Below are 19,423 nucleotides of genomic sequence, written 5' to 3'. Positions count from 1 at the left end.
CCAACACCAACTAATTCGACTCAGTGATTATATATCAATACTTCACATTTTCACCTGAAGCAAGTGAAATCACTTCCCTGTCCCTTAAATAATCTCTTTCAGTATTTATCATTGTTAATCAGTTATCTCATCATTTTATTTCAACAAAGACAACCCTCAGCGTCAACTAATATCAGCATGAGAGACCTCTCAGTTGTACAAACACAAGCAATGTAAACAAGTAATACACAAGTAAGACAATTAATGCAAGTAAGCAAGTAGCAGTTAAGCATGTAACATATTCAATTAGGCAAACTCATATAATTAAGTAAACCCAAACAAATCAAACATATGTGAATGATGTATGCCTGCCCTATGGCCAACGAGCTCATCATCGGTTATACAGCCAATGCAACCCGACACACCCAATAACTAACCTGGATATCGTCTTTCAACACGAAGGGAATCCTCAACCTTTAAGGAGGGAATCCTCAACCTCCCATTTTAGAGAGAGACTGTGATGTAATGATAGAGAATCCTCAACCTAACTTATTCACACCACAGCCAGGAATCAAATCGAAGGGAATCCTCAACCTTCTCCATTCAATTTTCCGATATAGCAAGAAAGGGATTACTCACCCTTATCTTGTTCATCATAGCAAGAGAGAGAATCCTCTATCTCAACTTACCCTTCCCAACATTCAAATTAATAATCACATAGTTAAACCGAAAGGAATTCTCGACCTTCAATCCAATCCTCTGGTGCGACAAGTGGGGGAATCTTCAACCTCAAACTTGCCCACCCTAACAAGAGAGGGAATCCCCGACCTCAACTTGTTTATCACAGCAAGTGAGAGAATCCTCAATCTCAACTTGCCTTTAAGTGAGCGGAAAAATACCAGCGTCCTCACAACGCAAATGTTATTACCTCTTTAATTATAATCGCAACACGAGAGAGGGAATCATTTACCTCAACTCGCCTATTCATCCCGGTATATAGTTCCCGTCACACTTCACCATCATCCTCATTATCAATCTTGTGATCATTGTTATCCTCATTATCAATCTCATCTCAATTCATATTCAATGTTAATTAAGTTCATTTATCATTATCCATTCATAATCTTCATATATCACTTAACATCTTGTTCATTGCTCCCAATTTTACTAACTCAATTTAACTTTATCCCTAAGACCCTAACTCGTTCATCCTCGATTCCACCGGCACTAGGCTCATATCGAAATTTATAAAGGTTTAGAAGGCCAAAAGAATGGTTGAAAGCCATAAAAACCCATTTTTCCAAATTTTGGGTGTTGCGTACGCATACATGTGGTATGCGTACGCACAAGTTGAAACTTGGGTGTCTGCGTACGCATATAAAGGTCCACGTACGCATACACCCAATTTTGGACCATACCGCATACGCATGCAGTGTCCGCGTACGCGGGAGAACTTGGCAGAGGCCAATGCCCATGTACGCATGTCAAAGGCCGCGTACGCATCTATATAAAAAAAAATCTGATATGTTGCAGAAATTAATTTTTCAGTCCAATTTTTAAAACCTCGTAACTTTTTCCACAAAATTTCTTTTTTCGACCATTTTTGAACCGTTGGAAAGATCGATAAATGAATTTTCATAAAAATATAAATTTAAAAGTTTTTCGACTTCGAGGACTGAATTACGGCCCACCGAAGTTGGCCCAAAATCTTTTTTTTTTTTTTACCAAAAACACACATTTACCAATCCTTCCAATTGTTCACAAGCCAAATTTGTTTTTCTCAACCACAAACCAACCTATTTCAAATTTTTACACTCAACCAAATTCAAACCTTCTCCAATTATACAATTCAACTCAAATTCCACCAATTTCCCATCTCAAACCTCAATTTCTAATTTCCTAGCAATCATGCCTAATTTTCCATCATTCATTATCAATTTCCATTCAATTACATACGTCATCACGCAATTCAATCATCACTTACCGTTATTACTTTTTTTCTGGCGCCCAAAATTCACAAATTAATACATAATCCACAAACCAATAATCATTATTCAATTCATCAAATATTTCAACACTCAAACATACAAATTCACACAATTCTCAATCCAATCATTAATTTCTACAACGTATCAACTGTATATATCAATACTAACTAATTACCAATCAAAAACTAATCTTAGAGGTATCTAACCAAGGAATCCTCATCACACCATATGGTACTTAAATGAAACTTAAACCGTACCTCTTGTAGTCACAATAATTTGACATTTCCTTGCAAATTTTTCACCAAGCACTAGCTCCAAGCTTCACCAAGAGTTTCACAGACCAATTCAAGTCCTCACAGTGTGCCAAATTCACCCAACAGCACTAACATAACCAATTTCACATATACATTTTGTTAGGATTTAAAAAATCTCATAAATCACAAGATTTGGAGGATTCTTACCTTAACTCACGAAAATAGTTGATGAAACTCATCAATAGCTTATATTAGAGAACTCATAAATAACAAGATTTTCTCAAAATTTAAAGCAAAACTCAAAATTACAAGGAAAAATAAAAATTGGATAGAGGAGAACAAAATATTCACTACAATACCTAGTTAGAATTGAAGAGAATGAAAAGAGGGACGTGTGGTCGCAAACGGCTCGTCAATCGGAGTTTCGGAGAGAAAGTTATGGTGATTTGAAGTTTAGAAAGCTAGGTTTTCTTTCTCTCTTCTCTCTATCCGCCCCTCCCTCTTATTTTTAGGGTTAAATGAGGTTCAATGTCATAAAGGATGCTTATATACCTTGGGTTTGGGTCTCACTTGGACCCGGTTCACGTATATGACTTGTTGGCCCAATTTTAGACCAAAACATTTAAGATTAGCGTTTTAAAGTGCGTTTAGATATTTTTATTTTCTAAATCATAAATTCTAACTATTTTTTCTTTCTCACTCATAAATTATTTCTCATCTGTAATATCGGACAGATCTCAATTGGTACTGCCGATCAAATTTTCATTGTGTGTTTTCTAAAAAAAATTCACTGAATCCAAATATCATATTTAAATTGTCAAATTCTTATTGCGAATTTTTTCTAACTATTGTTGCCCATATTCAATTAATTACTTAATTAATTACAGTTTGATCAAATTTTACAAAATATCACCAAAATTTCTTAACCGTGACACATAAAACAAAATGTTACAGTTGATGAGTTTGGACCACTGATAACCATCAGCAATTATTTTTTATTCTTCTTATTTTTATTCCTCCTTCATGCAGAATTTTTCTGTTTATATTTATAAAGTTATATATTTTTCTTTTAAAAACTTTTGTATTTATTATCGAAAAGAATAAACCAAAAAAGTAAATAAAATGTTGCACAATTTATTTTTTTTAAATTTGATTGATTTATTTATTTTTTATTCTTCTTAGAGGGTGAAACAATAAGAATTATGAGAGTGTAAAACAACAAAAAAAAAAGAAAGAAGATAATGAAAAAGGTCAACGAAAACAGGGCGCACGTGATGGTGTCGGAAATTCGGAATAGCAGAGTTTGTATACGCGGAAGGAAAGGATGAAGAAAAAGAAGTATGAGTTGTGGAGGTTGCTGTCGTGAGGCTTTGATGTGGGAGAGAGGGAAGGAAAAAGAAGAAGTTGTGGAGATTGCTACCATGAGGCTTTGGCTGCCATGGAACTTTGGTGTAGAAGGAAAGAATAAGAAGAAGTTGTGAAGGCTGTTGCCATGATACTTTGGTGCGAGAGAGAGGGAAAAAGAAGAATAGGAGGTTGCTACCGTGGGATTTTGGTGCGGGAGAGAGGGAAGGAGGAAGAAAGAAGCAATTTTGGTGCGGAAGGGAAGGAAGAGCGGAAGGTAGAAGAAGTAGAAGTTGTAGAGGTTGCCGTCATGGGACTTTGGTGCGGAAGGGAGAAAAAGAGAAAGAAGAAGAAGAAAATGTTCTATGACAAAGTGACGCCATGTCAAGACTTCTATAGCTGATTCATCGTTGGAATGATGCTTAGGATTATTACGGTATCCGAAATTCTACGTAAGAAACCACAATAATAAAATTAAAATCTCAAAAATCACATTAAATAATCACGTAAATATCATGAATTATTATGAACTCTAATTTACTCTAAGTCACAATTAAAATGGGAGAAGTCAGCCAATCATAATGAATGTCATATTTGAATTTGACAATTACAAATTAAAGTTAAATTCATAACGTCTATTTTCATATTTAATTAAATAAAATTAGACCAAACCCCCGGCCCCGAATTTTTTTTCTACCCATTGACTGAGAAAGAGAAACCATAAAGCCAAGGCATGATAATCCAATCCAAAAAAACAGATTGAAAATAGAAATGGAAATTTTTTTATAGAAGTAGAAAATTGACAGGTTAATTATGTCCCTAAATTATCATAGGCATTGTGGTATTCAGAGGATAGAAAAATTGAAGGACATCATGCGCTGAAGTTAATTTAGAACAGATATAGGAACAGATATAGGAAGTTGACGAACAGATATAGGAAGTTGACGAACGTTGCCGCAATAGGGCACCAGTGACTGAGATTGAACTAAACCTTAAGTTAATTTTTAGATTAAACCTTTGAAATTTAGGTATCCTCATGAAAAAGATCATAATCTTTAACCTTTTAAATCTTAAAACTTTAAATACTTAATTGCTAAATTTTAATGTTGTGTAAGATTGTGTTATTTAAATTAATAAATAACAAGAATATACCTTTTAGTTGAAAATTATACATTGTTACAACATTTAAGATAGCGAAATTCTTTTGTGCGTTAATGATAAGGAGATAATTAAATAAAAAAAAATTACATTAATATTAATTATATAGTTTCATTTTTACAAATACATATTTATCTATTACATCATTGTTAATTACTTAATTTTGATTCGTTTGTTAATTACAAAAGAAAGGAATATATTCTTACAAAAGAAAAACGTGTTTATTTATGTGGAGTGAATTTCATGGATTAGAACACGTGGATTTTTGTTTGTTAAATAAAAAAACAAAAAACAAAAAATGAGGATGGTTCGTGATAAATCCAGACTTACAAAGAAAAGACAGGAATACAGAAAAATAAAATTATATTTGACAAAGAAGATATGGACAGAGATATTGTGTTTAGAGACATTAAATTAATGTATTTTGTATTCATCCTGATAGAAAGAACACAGAGATACTAATAAAGAACACAATTTATTTTTTATTTTTTTATTATTCTTGTTAATTTTTTATAATTCTATTTTTTATTATTATTTTGTTCGTCTCAAATTTTTTGAATGAAAGAAAAATGAGAATAAATTGAATTTTCATAGTTTATCACCAAACAAAATATAAAAATATAAAATTTTGTATCTCTGTCTTTTATGTCTTGTTCTCAGTATCTTGTCTTTGTCCTGTTCTCATAAACAAAAGCAGCCTAAACCCTAAAAAAAGTAAATATATGTTTAAAAAAAAAATTACCGTTGAATGACCGAGGTTCCCATTCAAATTTTTTTAGTTATTAAATAATATTATATATCTAATTTTTTCTAAATTAAGTTCAATCAAATTAAATAATATAATTTAAAATAATATTAACTATAACTAATTTTTATTATATTAAATTAATTTGATTAAATGTAATTAATAAAATAACTTGGATTTATAATATTATTCTTAGTTAGAGTTATTATCCATCTGGTTGGATAGTAGTGCACTTCAAGCATACTATGTGGCACATGTAATCTTTTCAAATCACAAAATTTCGGATAAACGAATCCACAAAGATTGTAAGTTTTATACGAGAAGTAACTTCAATGATGCTTGTTACGTTTCTGCTTTTAATAAACAACATGATTGGTGAACGGAGAAGATTCACATGCTATCTTACCTTACTTAATTGGTAGTTGAAGATTATATATACAACCATTTGCATGCTCTCATTTATTTATTTATTATGATAAACCTAAGATACTAATTAATAAGCACTCGAAATCACTTACAGGAACAAATTTAGCTTAACCAAAATTCTTGGGTTTTAACACCAAATACATAGCTCCACTTCACTACTTGGTTACTTTATAGCCTGTTCAACTAAGGTTGATTTAGATTAAAAAAAAAATTCTCTTAAAAAAAAGATACTAAAACAATTCCAGTAGATAATGGTCAAAATTTTGCGACAATTTTGGGAAAATGACCGTAAAACGACAACCTGCGGCGCATATAGCGACGGTTAGGAGTTGGTATTGCAATTAGGACTACATTTAATGACGGTTTTGCTGTAGTGAGAAAAAGAAAAATAAATACCTGTAAAATAATAGTATATATAGCACAAAAAATATAAACATAAGTTCCATGCCTATTTGTCTGTTATAGGGGAGGCTACAACTAAAATTTGTGAGGTGCTCCAAGTGTTGAACGTTGAGCATTGAGCAGAGCAAAATACAAGACATGCATAATAGCAAAGAAAAGAAAAACAACTTGCACAACCACACACTGTTTAATTTGTCCCACACTGATAATATACAATCCAAATATGCTCATATTTTGTTCCCTTTCTTCAAATCCTATCACTTCCCAATGCTTTTAATTGGTTTTGGTACCTCTATTTATCTGAATTATTCTATGTATGTTAAAAGTACATATTATTTTAGTATATCTTAAATTCATTTAGGTTAATATTATACTTTTAAAAAAATAACCTATTTATTTATCTATCATGCACACTCATTAGAAAACATACAACTTCGTTCTTACGTTGGTTGGATATCTTTTTCGGAAGCATACAGAATTCTACATGCTTTATACAATCATATCCTCCCAGCTACCAAGATATATCTTGTGCAGCATTATTTGGGACTTTGGGAAAATAATTGTGATACGTATTCGCCATAATTTATTTATTTTTAAGATATTATTAATGATTTGGCAAGGGTCTCAAACTTTGGATTCTCTCATATCACGTGCACGTGTGTGAGATATATAATTTACCTAACTTAACCATACTCTCGTAATTATTACTATGTCTTTTGAGGACTTGATTAATTGATTATAAGTTATGCTACTTTGATAAATAAGTTTGTTTACTAAAATTGAACTTGCCGTGTATCTCATCACAATGACTAATTTAATCAACATTAAAAAAAAAAAAAAAAAAAGCTTAGCCTCAATTATTGGTGGGGCTTATGGTACCGTGTACTCTATTTATGATAAATGACTATTTCAGATAGACAAGCTGTGCAACTGTGCAAGGCAATTGATTAAGTGGAAAATTGTTATGTATATATGTTATTAGGTGCGAATATTAATTTAAATTAATTTATATTTTATCGAACAAAAAATAATATGCGAGGCAATATGATTCTTTTTCCTATATATTTATACATAAAAACAAAAAACATTGCTGTAGCGACGGTTATAAACGAGACAAAGATGTCACTGTGTAGGGCTGCCATATATAAATTAAAACAGTGGCCTAATCCAGAATGATCTATATCATATAATAAATGAATATTCCAAAGTCGTTAAAATTTTTATATGTACTATCACAATAACTTATGAATTCTGATTAATTTTTTTAGAAAAAGGAAAGAATCACCGCAACCTTATCATATATGATATATGCATGGAGAGCCATTCGTTAAATCAAGGCTTTATTAATGTATATAAGCGAGTGTGCTTCTAAAACGATGCTTTTATTTTCTTACTGTGAAACTCTTGGTATTTGCTTTGTGTTTTAAATATAACAATCCCGCTACGTTACTGTTGGGCCAACCGTGGGGAGCTATCGACAATGGGGAGAATTCGGGGAGGAATCAAGTGAGAGAATATAAGATGAGAAGACACCACATCCAACTCAAAACCTTAAGGTGTCAAGTTAATGGGTCTCTCATCTTATAAACTCCTCACTCTTCCATGCTTTCTTTGATGTGGGACTAACTCCAACACTTCTCACACTTGCAACACTAACAGTTACCAACAGTATTTCTGTCAATATCTGCCAACTCTTATTTATAATTGTGTTTAATGAAAGTATCTTTGTAGATGTGTCTAATAAAAATATCTTTTTTATGGATGTGTTTAATAGAAATGTCTTTATAGATATATTTTCTGGATGTGTCTGTTTATATATGTGTTTAAAATATAATAATTAATTATTGTTGGCAATAAGTTGACAGATAATATGTTGGTATCTTATACTTTTCCTAAATATAATGAGTTTAGATCTCTGAATAAATTTTTCATTAATTCTTTTTATATATTTTCCATTTATACATCATAATAATATTGAATTAATAATCTATAATACTCTTTATAATAACTAATATCCTAACATTAAATATTTTTGCTTTATATTTTGACACAATAAACACAAAAATAATTATAATTCAATAGTTAAATAATATGTAAGCAGTATGATTAAATTTTTACACTATGCTATAATTATCTTGGAATTATCTAAAGAATTTATTGTGAAATAAAATGTTAAAAGATATATATACATTTATTTATATTTTAAATTAAACCGTAAATTGAATTATTAAAAAAAAAGTGAAATAATATTTATATACATTACTCTATAAATTAAACAGTGTGTCTTTCCCATCGTTATTGTAATGTTGTTCGAATCGATCCATCAGCATTTGAATAATTAAGTAAACGCAGTAGCCAATCATAAGCTTTAAACTAAATTAAAACGCAATATTGAAGTGACGGCATCTGTCACGTAGGGTCTATGAAAAAGACGCATGCAAAATGCAAGAGACATATTCAATTAACATTCAATTGCCTATTTGCCTCTATTATATGAGTAGGGTCATTATAAACTTGGTTTTTTCGCAAATTCAAAATCCCATACTATTAACTTATAATTCTGTAAACTTATAAGATAAAAACTCAGGTGTAATCAATTTTATATAAAGTTGATAATTGAAAGATGTTAGATAAAAATTTAGTTAAATTATTTAACAGCTTTCAACTATCAATTTTACGTAAAATTAACTGCACTTGAATTTTTACTAATTTATAAACAATAGATAAACTTAATTAATTTAAATTTTAAAATTAAAATTAACTTTTATTTTTTAAATTATTTATGCCATTCAAAGAAAACGTTATTTCTCTATACTTTCTCGTTAACTTATTGTTTAAAATGTATGATTATAGCATTAGGTTAGCTTTGTATGCATTATTCATAGTAAAAAATATCGTTGTTAGACTTTTTTTAGTTATCAGCTTATGAGAATCTTCATTTATGATATCTCAATAATTAAAGCTTAACAAGGAACTTAATTAACTAATAACTAATATGCCTTCGGGCGTATTAACGAATGTGGTATGCAATTTCCGTTACATCCATCTCTTAATATCATGATGAAAGGTCAGTCATATAAACAATTATTTATATTTATTTGCTTGCGTTATAGCTAGTAATATTTAATCTTTTATCAAATGGCTCTTGGGCTTTGAATATATATTACATGCTTCTTTATATGTTCATGTCACCTATAATTTTACATCATCCTTCTCATGTATGCAAGTAACAAATAAATAAATAATATATAACAAGGAAGTCAAGCATTATTATTCGTCATTATTCAGTATTTTGTTTGGTTTAAGAAAAATATGCCACGTATCATAGTTTTAAAGACAAATTTTCAAAGGGCACTAGTTTTGATCCAAAGGAAAAAAAAAAGTTGGGATTATATGAAGGATAAAACTTGCTCCAAGTTATATTTATTCTACTCTTGAATAGTTTTTCTTTTATATTTATTCTTGGTCCCACTTATAAAATTAATGGTAAGAGATCACACTTTACTCTCTAAAGTAAAATTCAAACTTTAGAGGATCCAAATCCATCCAAATTAGTGTTTTTAATTAGCTGGTTAAAAATATTTATATGCCATTATATATTCGACAACCAACATAAAAATATAGTCGAATCCCCATGACATGAATGAAAGACATTATATATATACCATTACATCACAAATGATGCACTAATTTGCTTTCACAAATCTTGGGTAATTAGTCAATATTTTATCTTTAAATTTGTCTTTTATTTGAGTTATTATTAGTCAATTACTCTTTTTTTTTTTTAACTAAAATTTTGGTTTCCTAACATTCTCAAACTCACATTGCAAGTTGCTACTTGCTATACAACCATGTAATTATGTTTGAAGAGGTCACTCTCTTCTGCTTTAGTGTAGTTGGATGCATTGAATCCTTATCACTCCTACAATATTGGTAACATGGGGTGCTTGCTATAATAAGCCTATAACACTAACTACATGCAATGATTCATGGCCATTGAATATTCTTCTCTTGCAGTGATGCTTTCTCTGTGCTTTGGGACCCCAACAACATATGTGGACAGAATGTTGGATATAATCAGTGGACCTTAATGTCTTGGTGTCTTACACTTGTACTATTTATTATATGGACATGCCACTTACTCTCAAAAAGATGATGCTAATCGTCAAAACCAATTCTGTTTAGTCGGTTTGACTCTTCTTTTTGGATGGCTAGAAAATAATACCAATAATAAGGGATATCATTGGGAGTTTGATTACATTGAAATTGTTTGTGATATATGGTTTGATCTTAGGAGGAGAATGGAGACACATGGATGAAGTGAGGATAGAGATCAAGAAAACTTTGCTGATAATCATCACAAGGGACAGTCCACCGTCTACTGATGGAGGTTGATTATTGTTAGTTTGTTACTACCTCTTGCATATTCATTAATTTTGTATCTATTAATTAATTATTAAATAATAAAGTTTAGGAAACAAAGTGTAAATCCTTTAAGTTTTGAACTCCTAACTTCACTAATAAAATTTGATTAAAACTCAATCCCCTTTTAATTGCCTTAACCTCATTGGATGCCATTTCGTGGCCTTTTAACGAGTGTTATCAAATAGGCCACTAAAAATAAAGTGATAAATAAGTTAAGGCCTTCCCCGAATATACCGTTTCTTTGTTTAGGGTTCTAGAAATGATTTCCCGTTTCAGTCTAGTATCCAAATTATGAATAAAATAAATAATGTATTTGAAAAAAAACATGCAAGTGCAGTCTACTCATAGATATTAGTATCCAAATGTAACTTGGCCCAAAAGAAAAAAAAAAAGTGCAAGATGTAAATAAGCATAGATGTTGCTTCAGTTTATAAAACCTTTTCCTTTATCATTTCTTGTTCTTATTCCTAATATGTTTACAAGGCACTACTAGTATTAAGAGATTTCTCTGCATCGTCTAAGATCTCTAGTGTAGCATATTCTTACCAATGCTGTGAAACAATCTCGTATTCAACTGTAAACAGGACACTAAACATAATTAAATTATTGCACATATCCCATTTTTCTTCCATGATGACACATAACGCTAATTCATATCATTTGGATGGTTAATAGTTAAAATAATCCCTAAAAAATCACACATGCTTTGTCTTGATTCTCATGGAAAGATCAAGAACCTAAAATTGAACCCTAAAAAATGATACCACCTATTGGTCTTTGCATAGACTGACTGTTATATCTGACCAATTTCTTCCATAACCAAATTGATAGTTATCTTTCAGATGCTATTTTGATCATTAATCCTATCTTATTTTTAGATAAATAAGAAAAAAAGATAACAACTCGAACAGGATCTGTATCTATAACACGATCCATTGCCACTATTAACAACTATGAACATGACTTTGCTCATTAGCTTCTTCACGAGGCAGCAAACAAGGAAGAAGAAGAAAATAAAAATTGTGCCACAAACAGCATGAGGACTTATACTTAGATATGGTTTACACAACATTGGTAAATTCATCGGAAAGAAAAGAATAAGTTTGGAACACTACACTCTGGACTTGTTATTATTCTTAAAAATTAAAATCTAAGAGCGGTTGTCCATGTACCTTGCACACTAGGGCGCTTGGTTACATGCCTTGTCCTCAGTTTGATCACCTTTCTTCCCAACGCATTCCTTAGCCTCGTTGCGTGGTGAAGTACATCTTCTGGATCCATGTTCTTCACGCATATAACTCGCTCGTTTTTGTTCTCTGTAATTCCCATCACAATCACTCATTCAACGTCTAGTAATTAGCTAAGATCAGATCCCCAGAGTGAGTTGTACAATCCAAGTTTTGTTAATTAATTAACTAACAAAGAAGAAATCTTACTGTAAAAGGCCTTCAAATGTGGATGCTGACCACGAATGAGTTCAGTAACAACCTCTAATTGAGGATTCTTCTCCTTAAACACAGGCAATTCTGACTCCATAAAAGCCCTATTATTATTTAAAACAAAAGTAAGAATCGGCTCAGTAACCTAACAGTTATACAGTGATAGGAATCAGGGATTTTCGATTAGGAACGACGAAAGAAGCAGCATGTTAGTAAATGCAGCATAGAAAGAAGAAGAAGAAGGACGAAATGGAGGGTACCTTATACCTCTACTGCTTCCACCCCAATTGCAATAGCTAACAATGAGTTTCTGAAGTTGCCATACTCCTCTCAGAGCCATCACACAAAAACTGGAATGAGATTATGAGAGCTTAGTCCTAGTATGTCTCTGGATGAATATTCTGAAAAGAGGAAATAGCCAACTTAGAGGGAGCATGTGATTGACTATCAATATTGGAATCTGGAGAATTATCAACCAAATTATTACAAGATGCATTGCTATCCACATGTGCTTCTTGATTATTAATATTGTCCATAACTGAAATAAGAAAATCATAACTAAATCTAATTCTAATAACCAACAACAAGAACAACTAACACAGCAACAATAACAGCATAGCAAAATTTAACTTAGATATTGAATAATATTTAGATGATATTATATAAATTACATCTCATAATATAAATCAGTCACAAAATAATCTGATAATTTAAAGTAAATTGTTGAGATGAGAGGCAGCAATCAGCATACAAGTAATGATTCACGCACCAATTATTTAGTAGCATTTCTAGCTAAAAGTAAGTAGTAACATATCATTGTGCCAAAAACTCAAATTTTAAGACGAGCAATATGAACATAGCACCATTAACTCAGCAAGGGATCAAAGAGGAGTAGAGGACCTACCTCGGGAACACGGTATGGCGACGACGACGGCAACGGCAAAGGAGACAGGACTGAGGAGAGTGCCTGAGATTTCATTCACGAATTAGGTTTAATTTTTTTGCTCTTTGGGCTGGGTTTCTCTTTTTTATTGTTTTTGGTCAAGTCTTTGAGTTTGTTTCCTCATGGGCCCATTACTTGTGATGGTGGGCTTAAGTCTAAAACTTTTGCCATTGTGACTTTTCAATAATTTTGTTGGGCATTATTATTAGCCAATACTTATGATGTATTAGACATGAAATTATTTATCTGTATTTACGTAATAGTTTTTATAAGAGATTAGTTATGATATAATGACTACCACATTTTTTGTCATTGTCACCAAATGTTTTGAAGTGCAATATAATGATAAAATATATTTGGAAGATAATATTATAAGAAAAACTAATTAGTAGGTAATATATATTATTTTATGGTCCAAGAATATGTGTACAATTCTAAGATATTATATATTTTTATTTTAGGAGTATATTATATATTCTTTATAGCATATTATATTTAGTTTACATATTCTTTTCAATTCTTATTTGTGTCAAGGGTAGTACAATTGTCTTGATTTATTAATATATATATGATACTAAATGATTGGGTGATCCAATTAAGAATTTAACATTGATCAGCTTGAAACATCATCGTAATATAACCTTGGCATATCTTATAAACTATACATTACACCGAATCCAACTGAACTATCATGAGTTCTGCGGATTGAACACTTACAACAACCCATGAAGAATCATAAGATATCGTTGTCCCATCATAAACAATAACCTTTTTTTTTTTTTACCGAAGATATAAAAACTCGAACCCGCAACCTCTTAATTGAGTATAGAGAGACTATGCCATTTGAGCTATTACTTCTTGGCATCGTAAACAATAACTTCACTGGCTGCTATTTATGAAATATCATCCACCCAATTCATATATAAGGCGAATTAATTAGTACATAGAAAATTAGAAATAAGGGAAAATTAAAGAGTGGAAGGTAATGGGAGCGTGTCCGTCACATAATTAATTAAGGGTTTAATCGTGCTCATTAATGAAAATAACAAAAACACATATCTCCTCACCTACCACCATTTTCATCATCATGCTCACCAAACCCTCTTTCTCAACCCACCCTGCCGCCCCCACCAATTAAAATAGAACACACATATTATTTAAATCATGAGTTCCCAACAAAAAAATATTAATTATATATGGGTTGGGTTGATATTTCAATTTCAAGCATTAATAGATCCAATAAATTATTTATTAAAATATATCCCTAGCTATTATACAAAGTCTTCATATATAAAACTTTCACAGCAGTAAATTAAAGCATGAGAAATGATGTCTTAAATGTTTTCAAATAGAGTAATTAACATTTCAAACATATAGTGAGATTTAAAAAATAGTTTCGAAGCGTGAATTAGAAAAAGTGCATTTGGTTGGTACAAAGGTAAGAATAATTAACGATGATGATGATCAACTCACGAAAGACAAGTCCTTAAAGCATTTTAGGTTTCGACTTATTATGCTACTTCTCTTCAGCAATCAATTTTGAATTGTTTGAATTGAAATGTGAACATCTATCACCTTGGGTTGGTGAACACCTAGCCGAGATCTTCGTTAGAATTTCTATTGAAGGAGTTAATATTATTTTTTATTCCGCACTATTATAACTATTTACAAGAATATATTTACGTATACGTTAGTTGGTCTTTCATTTACATGCATTAAGTTGATATTAGCTGATCTCTCAAAAATTTATAAACTTAGTATATAGGTTTGTCCTATTTTCGAGTATTATTTAGATTAAAATCGTGCATGTGCTAGGTAGATAATTTAGTACTGATAATTTATTACTATTATTAATTTATTATTATTATTTACAAAATATTCTCTTTATCAAAGGTAACTAGTTAACATGAATTCAAAAACAAAAATATTTTGTTTCATTTTATAATTAGACATGACTTGCCCCGAAAGTTTAAAATTCAGTAACATTTCCCAAGAATATTTCTAAATCAAACTCTTTAGTATAATGATTTATATACGGTGAAAACTCAGGTGAAGTCGACTTCACGTGAAGCTGATATCTGAGAGCCATTAGATGAAAATTTAGTCAAATCAATCAAATCATCTAACGGCTCTTAGGTATCAACTTCACGTGAAGTCGATTGCACCTGAGTTTCCACTTTTATATATACTATACTTCATATGAAACTACTGAAAGAGCCTAGTTTTAAAAATTCTTTTTGTTAAAAAGATATTGTTAATTGAACTTTATATATATTAATTCTAGTCTCTATATACATTAAGCTTTTAGTTGGGAGAAAGTTTTCACAAATTGACAAATCATAAGGTCAAGTTCAGACGGTTTACAAAACTAAACACAAGCGCACTTAAATAAAGCATGGTTACCTTCACCTAACTAATTTGTAAATCGGATAAAGAGTCACACTACACGACTAACATTAAAAAGAAAAACGAGACAAACATATTCTCATTTGTGTAAAAAAATTGACTACATACATAATGAATAAAAAAGTTATTAGTCATGCAGAAACTTTCGACATGTATATGAATAATTAATGATTCTACAACTACATACATAATGAATTACTAATTTATTAATGGTTCTACAACTATATGTACTGTTTATTAATTAGACACTTACTATTAAACCACTCTTCCACCTTAGCCCATGACAACAATAAAGACGTCTCACGGCCCACAAATTCAGCCCAACAGAATACACAAATTAAATTATAATTTAGTCTTTATCTTATCTTATAGTTATCTTTATCTTTATCTATATCTTATCTTTATCTAATTTTATCTTTCATAGGCCAATACTCTATATATACTTAGTTTTACCTTCAGAGTTTACAATTCATTCAATCAACAATCAATAAAATTTCTTCATCTTTTTCTTTCACAATTCTTTTATTTTCCTATTCTTTCACAATTTTATTATGGTATCAGAGCTCCTCTTGAGCTCTGCTGACATCCATAGATCAAGGAGAAAGGGCACACCAGCAACTTCATCCGGAGTCTCTTTTGGACCTTTCGTCAGCCCAACACTTTTCTTTCATGACACTTCCTTTCAATGAAGAAGCTCGTCCTTCAAACCAACTTGAGCTTCTGCCAAGTCCAACTACTCATTATCTTTGTTCTTTCAATACTTTTTCTACTGTTAACAATTCTTCAAATCGAGATTCATTCTTGAATACTTGGATCATTGATTCTGGTGCCACAGATCACATTGCATCAAATTTGTCTTGGTTTATTTCTTACACACAAATTTCTCCTATTATTGTTCATTTACCAAATGGTTCTCGAACTACTGTTTCTTATAAAGGCATCGTTCAATTTTCACCATCCTTGGTTCTTCATGATGTTCTTTATTTACCTCATTTCAACTTTAATATTATCTCTGTTTCAAAAATTACTTCAGCACTCATATGTGAACTCACTTTTTCATCTTCTTCTTGCACTCTACAGAGCAACAATTTGGGGACAATTGATTTGGCCAGAATGAGAGAGGGATTATATGTCTTTGAACCTAATTTCGGTAAAAATTCATCCACTACACACTCCATAAATTCCATCCAATCTCCACCCATTACACCTTCCAATATATGGCATTTTCGTTTAGGACACCTTTCTGGGCAAAGACTTAATCATTTACATAAACAATTTCCTTTTATCTCTATGCATCATGACGAGGCTTGTGACATTTGTCATCTTTCTAAACAAAAGAAACTTTCTTTTTCTCAAAGTTTTAACAAAGCCAATGCAAGTTTTGATTTATTACACTTTGATATTTGGGGTCCGTTTCGACAAAATTCTATTCATAATCATAAATATTTTTTTACTATTGTTGATAATTTTAGCCGCTTTACATGGGTTACTTTATTAAAATCAAAAGGAGAAGTACAGAATCAAATAAAAAATTTTTATTACTTTAATTGAAACACAATTCAACTCCAAAGTCAAAACTATTCGTTCTGATAATGGACCATAATTTATTTTACCTGATTTTTATGCTTCAAAGGGCATTATTCATCAACGTAGTTGTGTTGAAACTCCTCAACAAAATGGAAGGGTAGAACGCAAGCATCAACATATTTTGAATATAGCTCATGCTCTTATGTTTCAATCTAATTTACCATCATCTTTTTGGTCTTATGCTGTTAGACATGCTGTTTATTTACTTAATAGAGTTCCATCATCCGCAATTAATTTTAAAACACCATTTGAGATTTTACTCAATCTTCCACCAAATTATCATGACATTAAAGTTTTTGGATGCTTATGTTTTGTTTCTACCCAAATGGCAAATAGATCAAAATTTGATCCAAGAGCCAAAAATGCTGTATTTATTGGCTTTCAATCTGGTTTTAAAGGGTATATTGTTTATGTTTTAGAAGATAAAAGAATTGAGATTTCTAGAAACGTAATTTTTTATGAAAAGATCTTGCCCTTAGTCACAAAAAATGTCCAATTCCAGACACTTAGCCCAACATTGCCAAACACACCTTCTCAAAAACAAGATTCAGTTAGTCTTCCAGTTGAACCCTCACCTATACCCATTGACCCAACTCCACCTAGTTCTTTATTTTCTCCAACAACCTCTCCTTCTTCCTCACTATCGTTTCCTAACCAAGTTGAACCCATGACCACCGAATCCCTTTCAACACTAGACACCAGCCCACCAGCACCTTCTCATCCCCCGTCACCTTCTTCACCACCTGAGCAACCCCATCCTCGTCATTCCGACCGGCCTCACCGACCTCCAGCATATCTCTCTGATTACTTGTGTAATTCCTCTCTCATCTCTACAAATCAATCTCCCTTAAAGTGCAAGTATCCTTTATCTTCAGTCATGTCTTTTTCTTCTCTTTCATCTTCACATAAAAAGTTTCTTTTATCTCTACATTCTGACGTTGAGCCAAAGTCTTTTAAGGACGCCAATCAACACTCTAATTGGCGTAGTGCTATGAAAGATGAGTTGGATGCTCTTGAGCTGAACAAAACTTGGCGTCTTGTTGATTGCCCTGCAGGGGTTAAGCCGGTTGGCTGTAAATGGGTCTATCGCATCAAACGCAAGCCTGATGGTTCAGTTGATCGATATAAAGCACGCCTTGTGGCTAAAGGGTTCACTCAAACTAAAGGTGTTGATTTCTTAGAAACTTTCTCCCCTGTTGTCAAGCCTGCCACTATCAGATTAGTTTTGGCATTGGCCTCTATGAAGCATTGGCCTATACATCAGTTGGATGTCAATAATGCTTTCTTACATGGGGATCTTTCTGAGGATGTTTATATGACTCTGCCACCCGGATTTATATCTCCTCAACCGAATCAATGCTGTAAGCTACTAAAGTCACTGTATGGTTTACGACAATCTAGTCGTATGTGGTATGACAAACTTTCTCATCTTTTGCTATCTCATGGATATCAGCAGACCTCATCTGATTATAGTTTATTTGTCAAATTCATTGGTGATCAAATTTCTATCCTTTTAGTCTATGTTGACGACATTGTTCTCACTGGTAATTCTATTTCTGAACTTGCTGCCATCAAGTCTATTTTACACCAACACTTCCGAATTAAAGACTTGGGCCCATTAAAATATTTTTTGGGTATTGAAGTTGCTCAATCAGAGAAGGGAATTTGCTTATCTCAGAGAAAATATTGTCTTGATCTTTTGGAGGATTCTGGTTTATTAGGTGCTAAACCTGCCTCTGTTCCAATGGATAGTACCACAAGACTATATCAAGACCAAAGTCCCTTGCTATCCGACCCTTTTGTATATCGTCGTTTGGTTGGCCGTCTTATCTATCTCACCACTACTCGACCGGACATCATGTATGCTACTCAACAATTAAGTCAATTCATGGCATCTCCTACTGAATCTCATCTTCAAGCTGCCAAGCATGTGTTACGATATCTGAAAACTAGTCCCGGCAAAGGACTTTTCTTTCCAAGGGAATCAGAAATTCAGCTTCTCGGTTTCAGTGACTCTGATTGGGCCGGATGTCCTGACACTCGGCGATCTTTAACAGGTTATTGTTTCTTCTTAGGCAGTTTTTTAGTCTCTTGGAAGACCAAGAAACAAACCACCGTTGCCCGCTCTTCCACGGAAGCAGAATATCGTGCACTTGCCAACACAACTTGTGAACTTCAATGGATAATAAATGTGTTACAATTTTTACGCATCTCTCCTATTCGCCCACCAGTTTTATATTATGATAATCAGAGTGCTCTTCATATTGCTGCTAACCCGGTTTTTCATGAACGGACCAAACATTTAGAGGTTGATTGTCACTTGGTTC

At 31.9% G+C, this 19,423-nt stretch overlaps 1 protein-coding gene across 1 annotated transcript; it reads right to left on the bottom strand.

Moving 5' to 3' along the window:
- Nucleotides 1–11,665: 11,665 nt before the first annotated feature.
- On the bottom strand, nucleotides 11,666–13,190 carry LOC107634128 (large ribosomal subunit protein mL43). Its single transcript, XM_016337703.3, has 4 exons — nucleotides 13,065–13,190; nucleotides 12,421–12,561; nucleotides 12,158–12,264; nucleotides 11,666–12,037 (listed from the first exon to the last, which is right to left on the bottom strand). The coding sequence occupies exons 2-4, from the start codon at nucleotides 12,498–12,500 to the stop codon at nucleotides 11,865–11,867; spliced, it is 360 nt and encodes a 119-aa protein (XP_016193189.1). The 5' UTR covers nucleotides 12,501–12,561; nucleotides 13,065–13,190; the 3' UTR covers nucleotides 11,666–11,864.
- Between the last annotated feature and the right edge of the window lie 6,233 nt (nucleotides 13,191–19,423).

Source organism: Arachis ipaensis, chromosome B3 (genome assembly GCF_059453495.1).
Source record: "Arachis ipaensis isolate K30076 ecotype BB chromosome B3, ASM5945349v1, whole genome shotgun sequence".
Taxonomy (NCBI): Eukaryota; Viridiplantae; Streptophyta; class Magnoliopsida; order Fabales; family Fabaceae; genus Arachis; species Arachis ipaensis.
The sequence above is the reverse complement of the archived record's forward strand: the minus strand, read 5'-3'. Positions and strand labels throughout refer to the sequence as shown.

Excerpts from the sequence above, each read along its gene's own strand:
- LOC107634128 (XM_016337703.3), bottom strand. The coding sequence starts at position 12,500 with ATGGCTCTGAGAGGAGTATGGCAACTTCAGAAACTCATTGTTAGCTAT. Across the intron at positions 12,265-12,420 it reads GGAAGCAGTAGAGGTATAAG|GGCTTTTATGGAGTCAGAAT; the intron begins GTACCCTCCATT and ends AAATAATAATAG. Across the intron at positions 12,038-12,157 it reads ACATTTGAAGGCCTTTTACA|AGAACAAAAACGAGCGAGTT; the intron begins GTAAGATTTCTT and ends TGGGAATTACAG.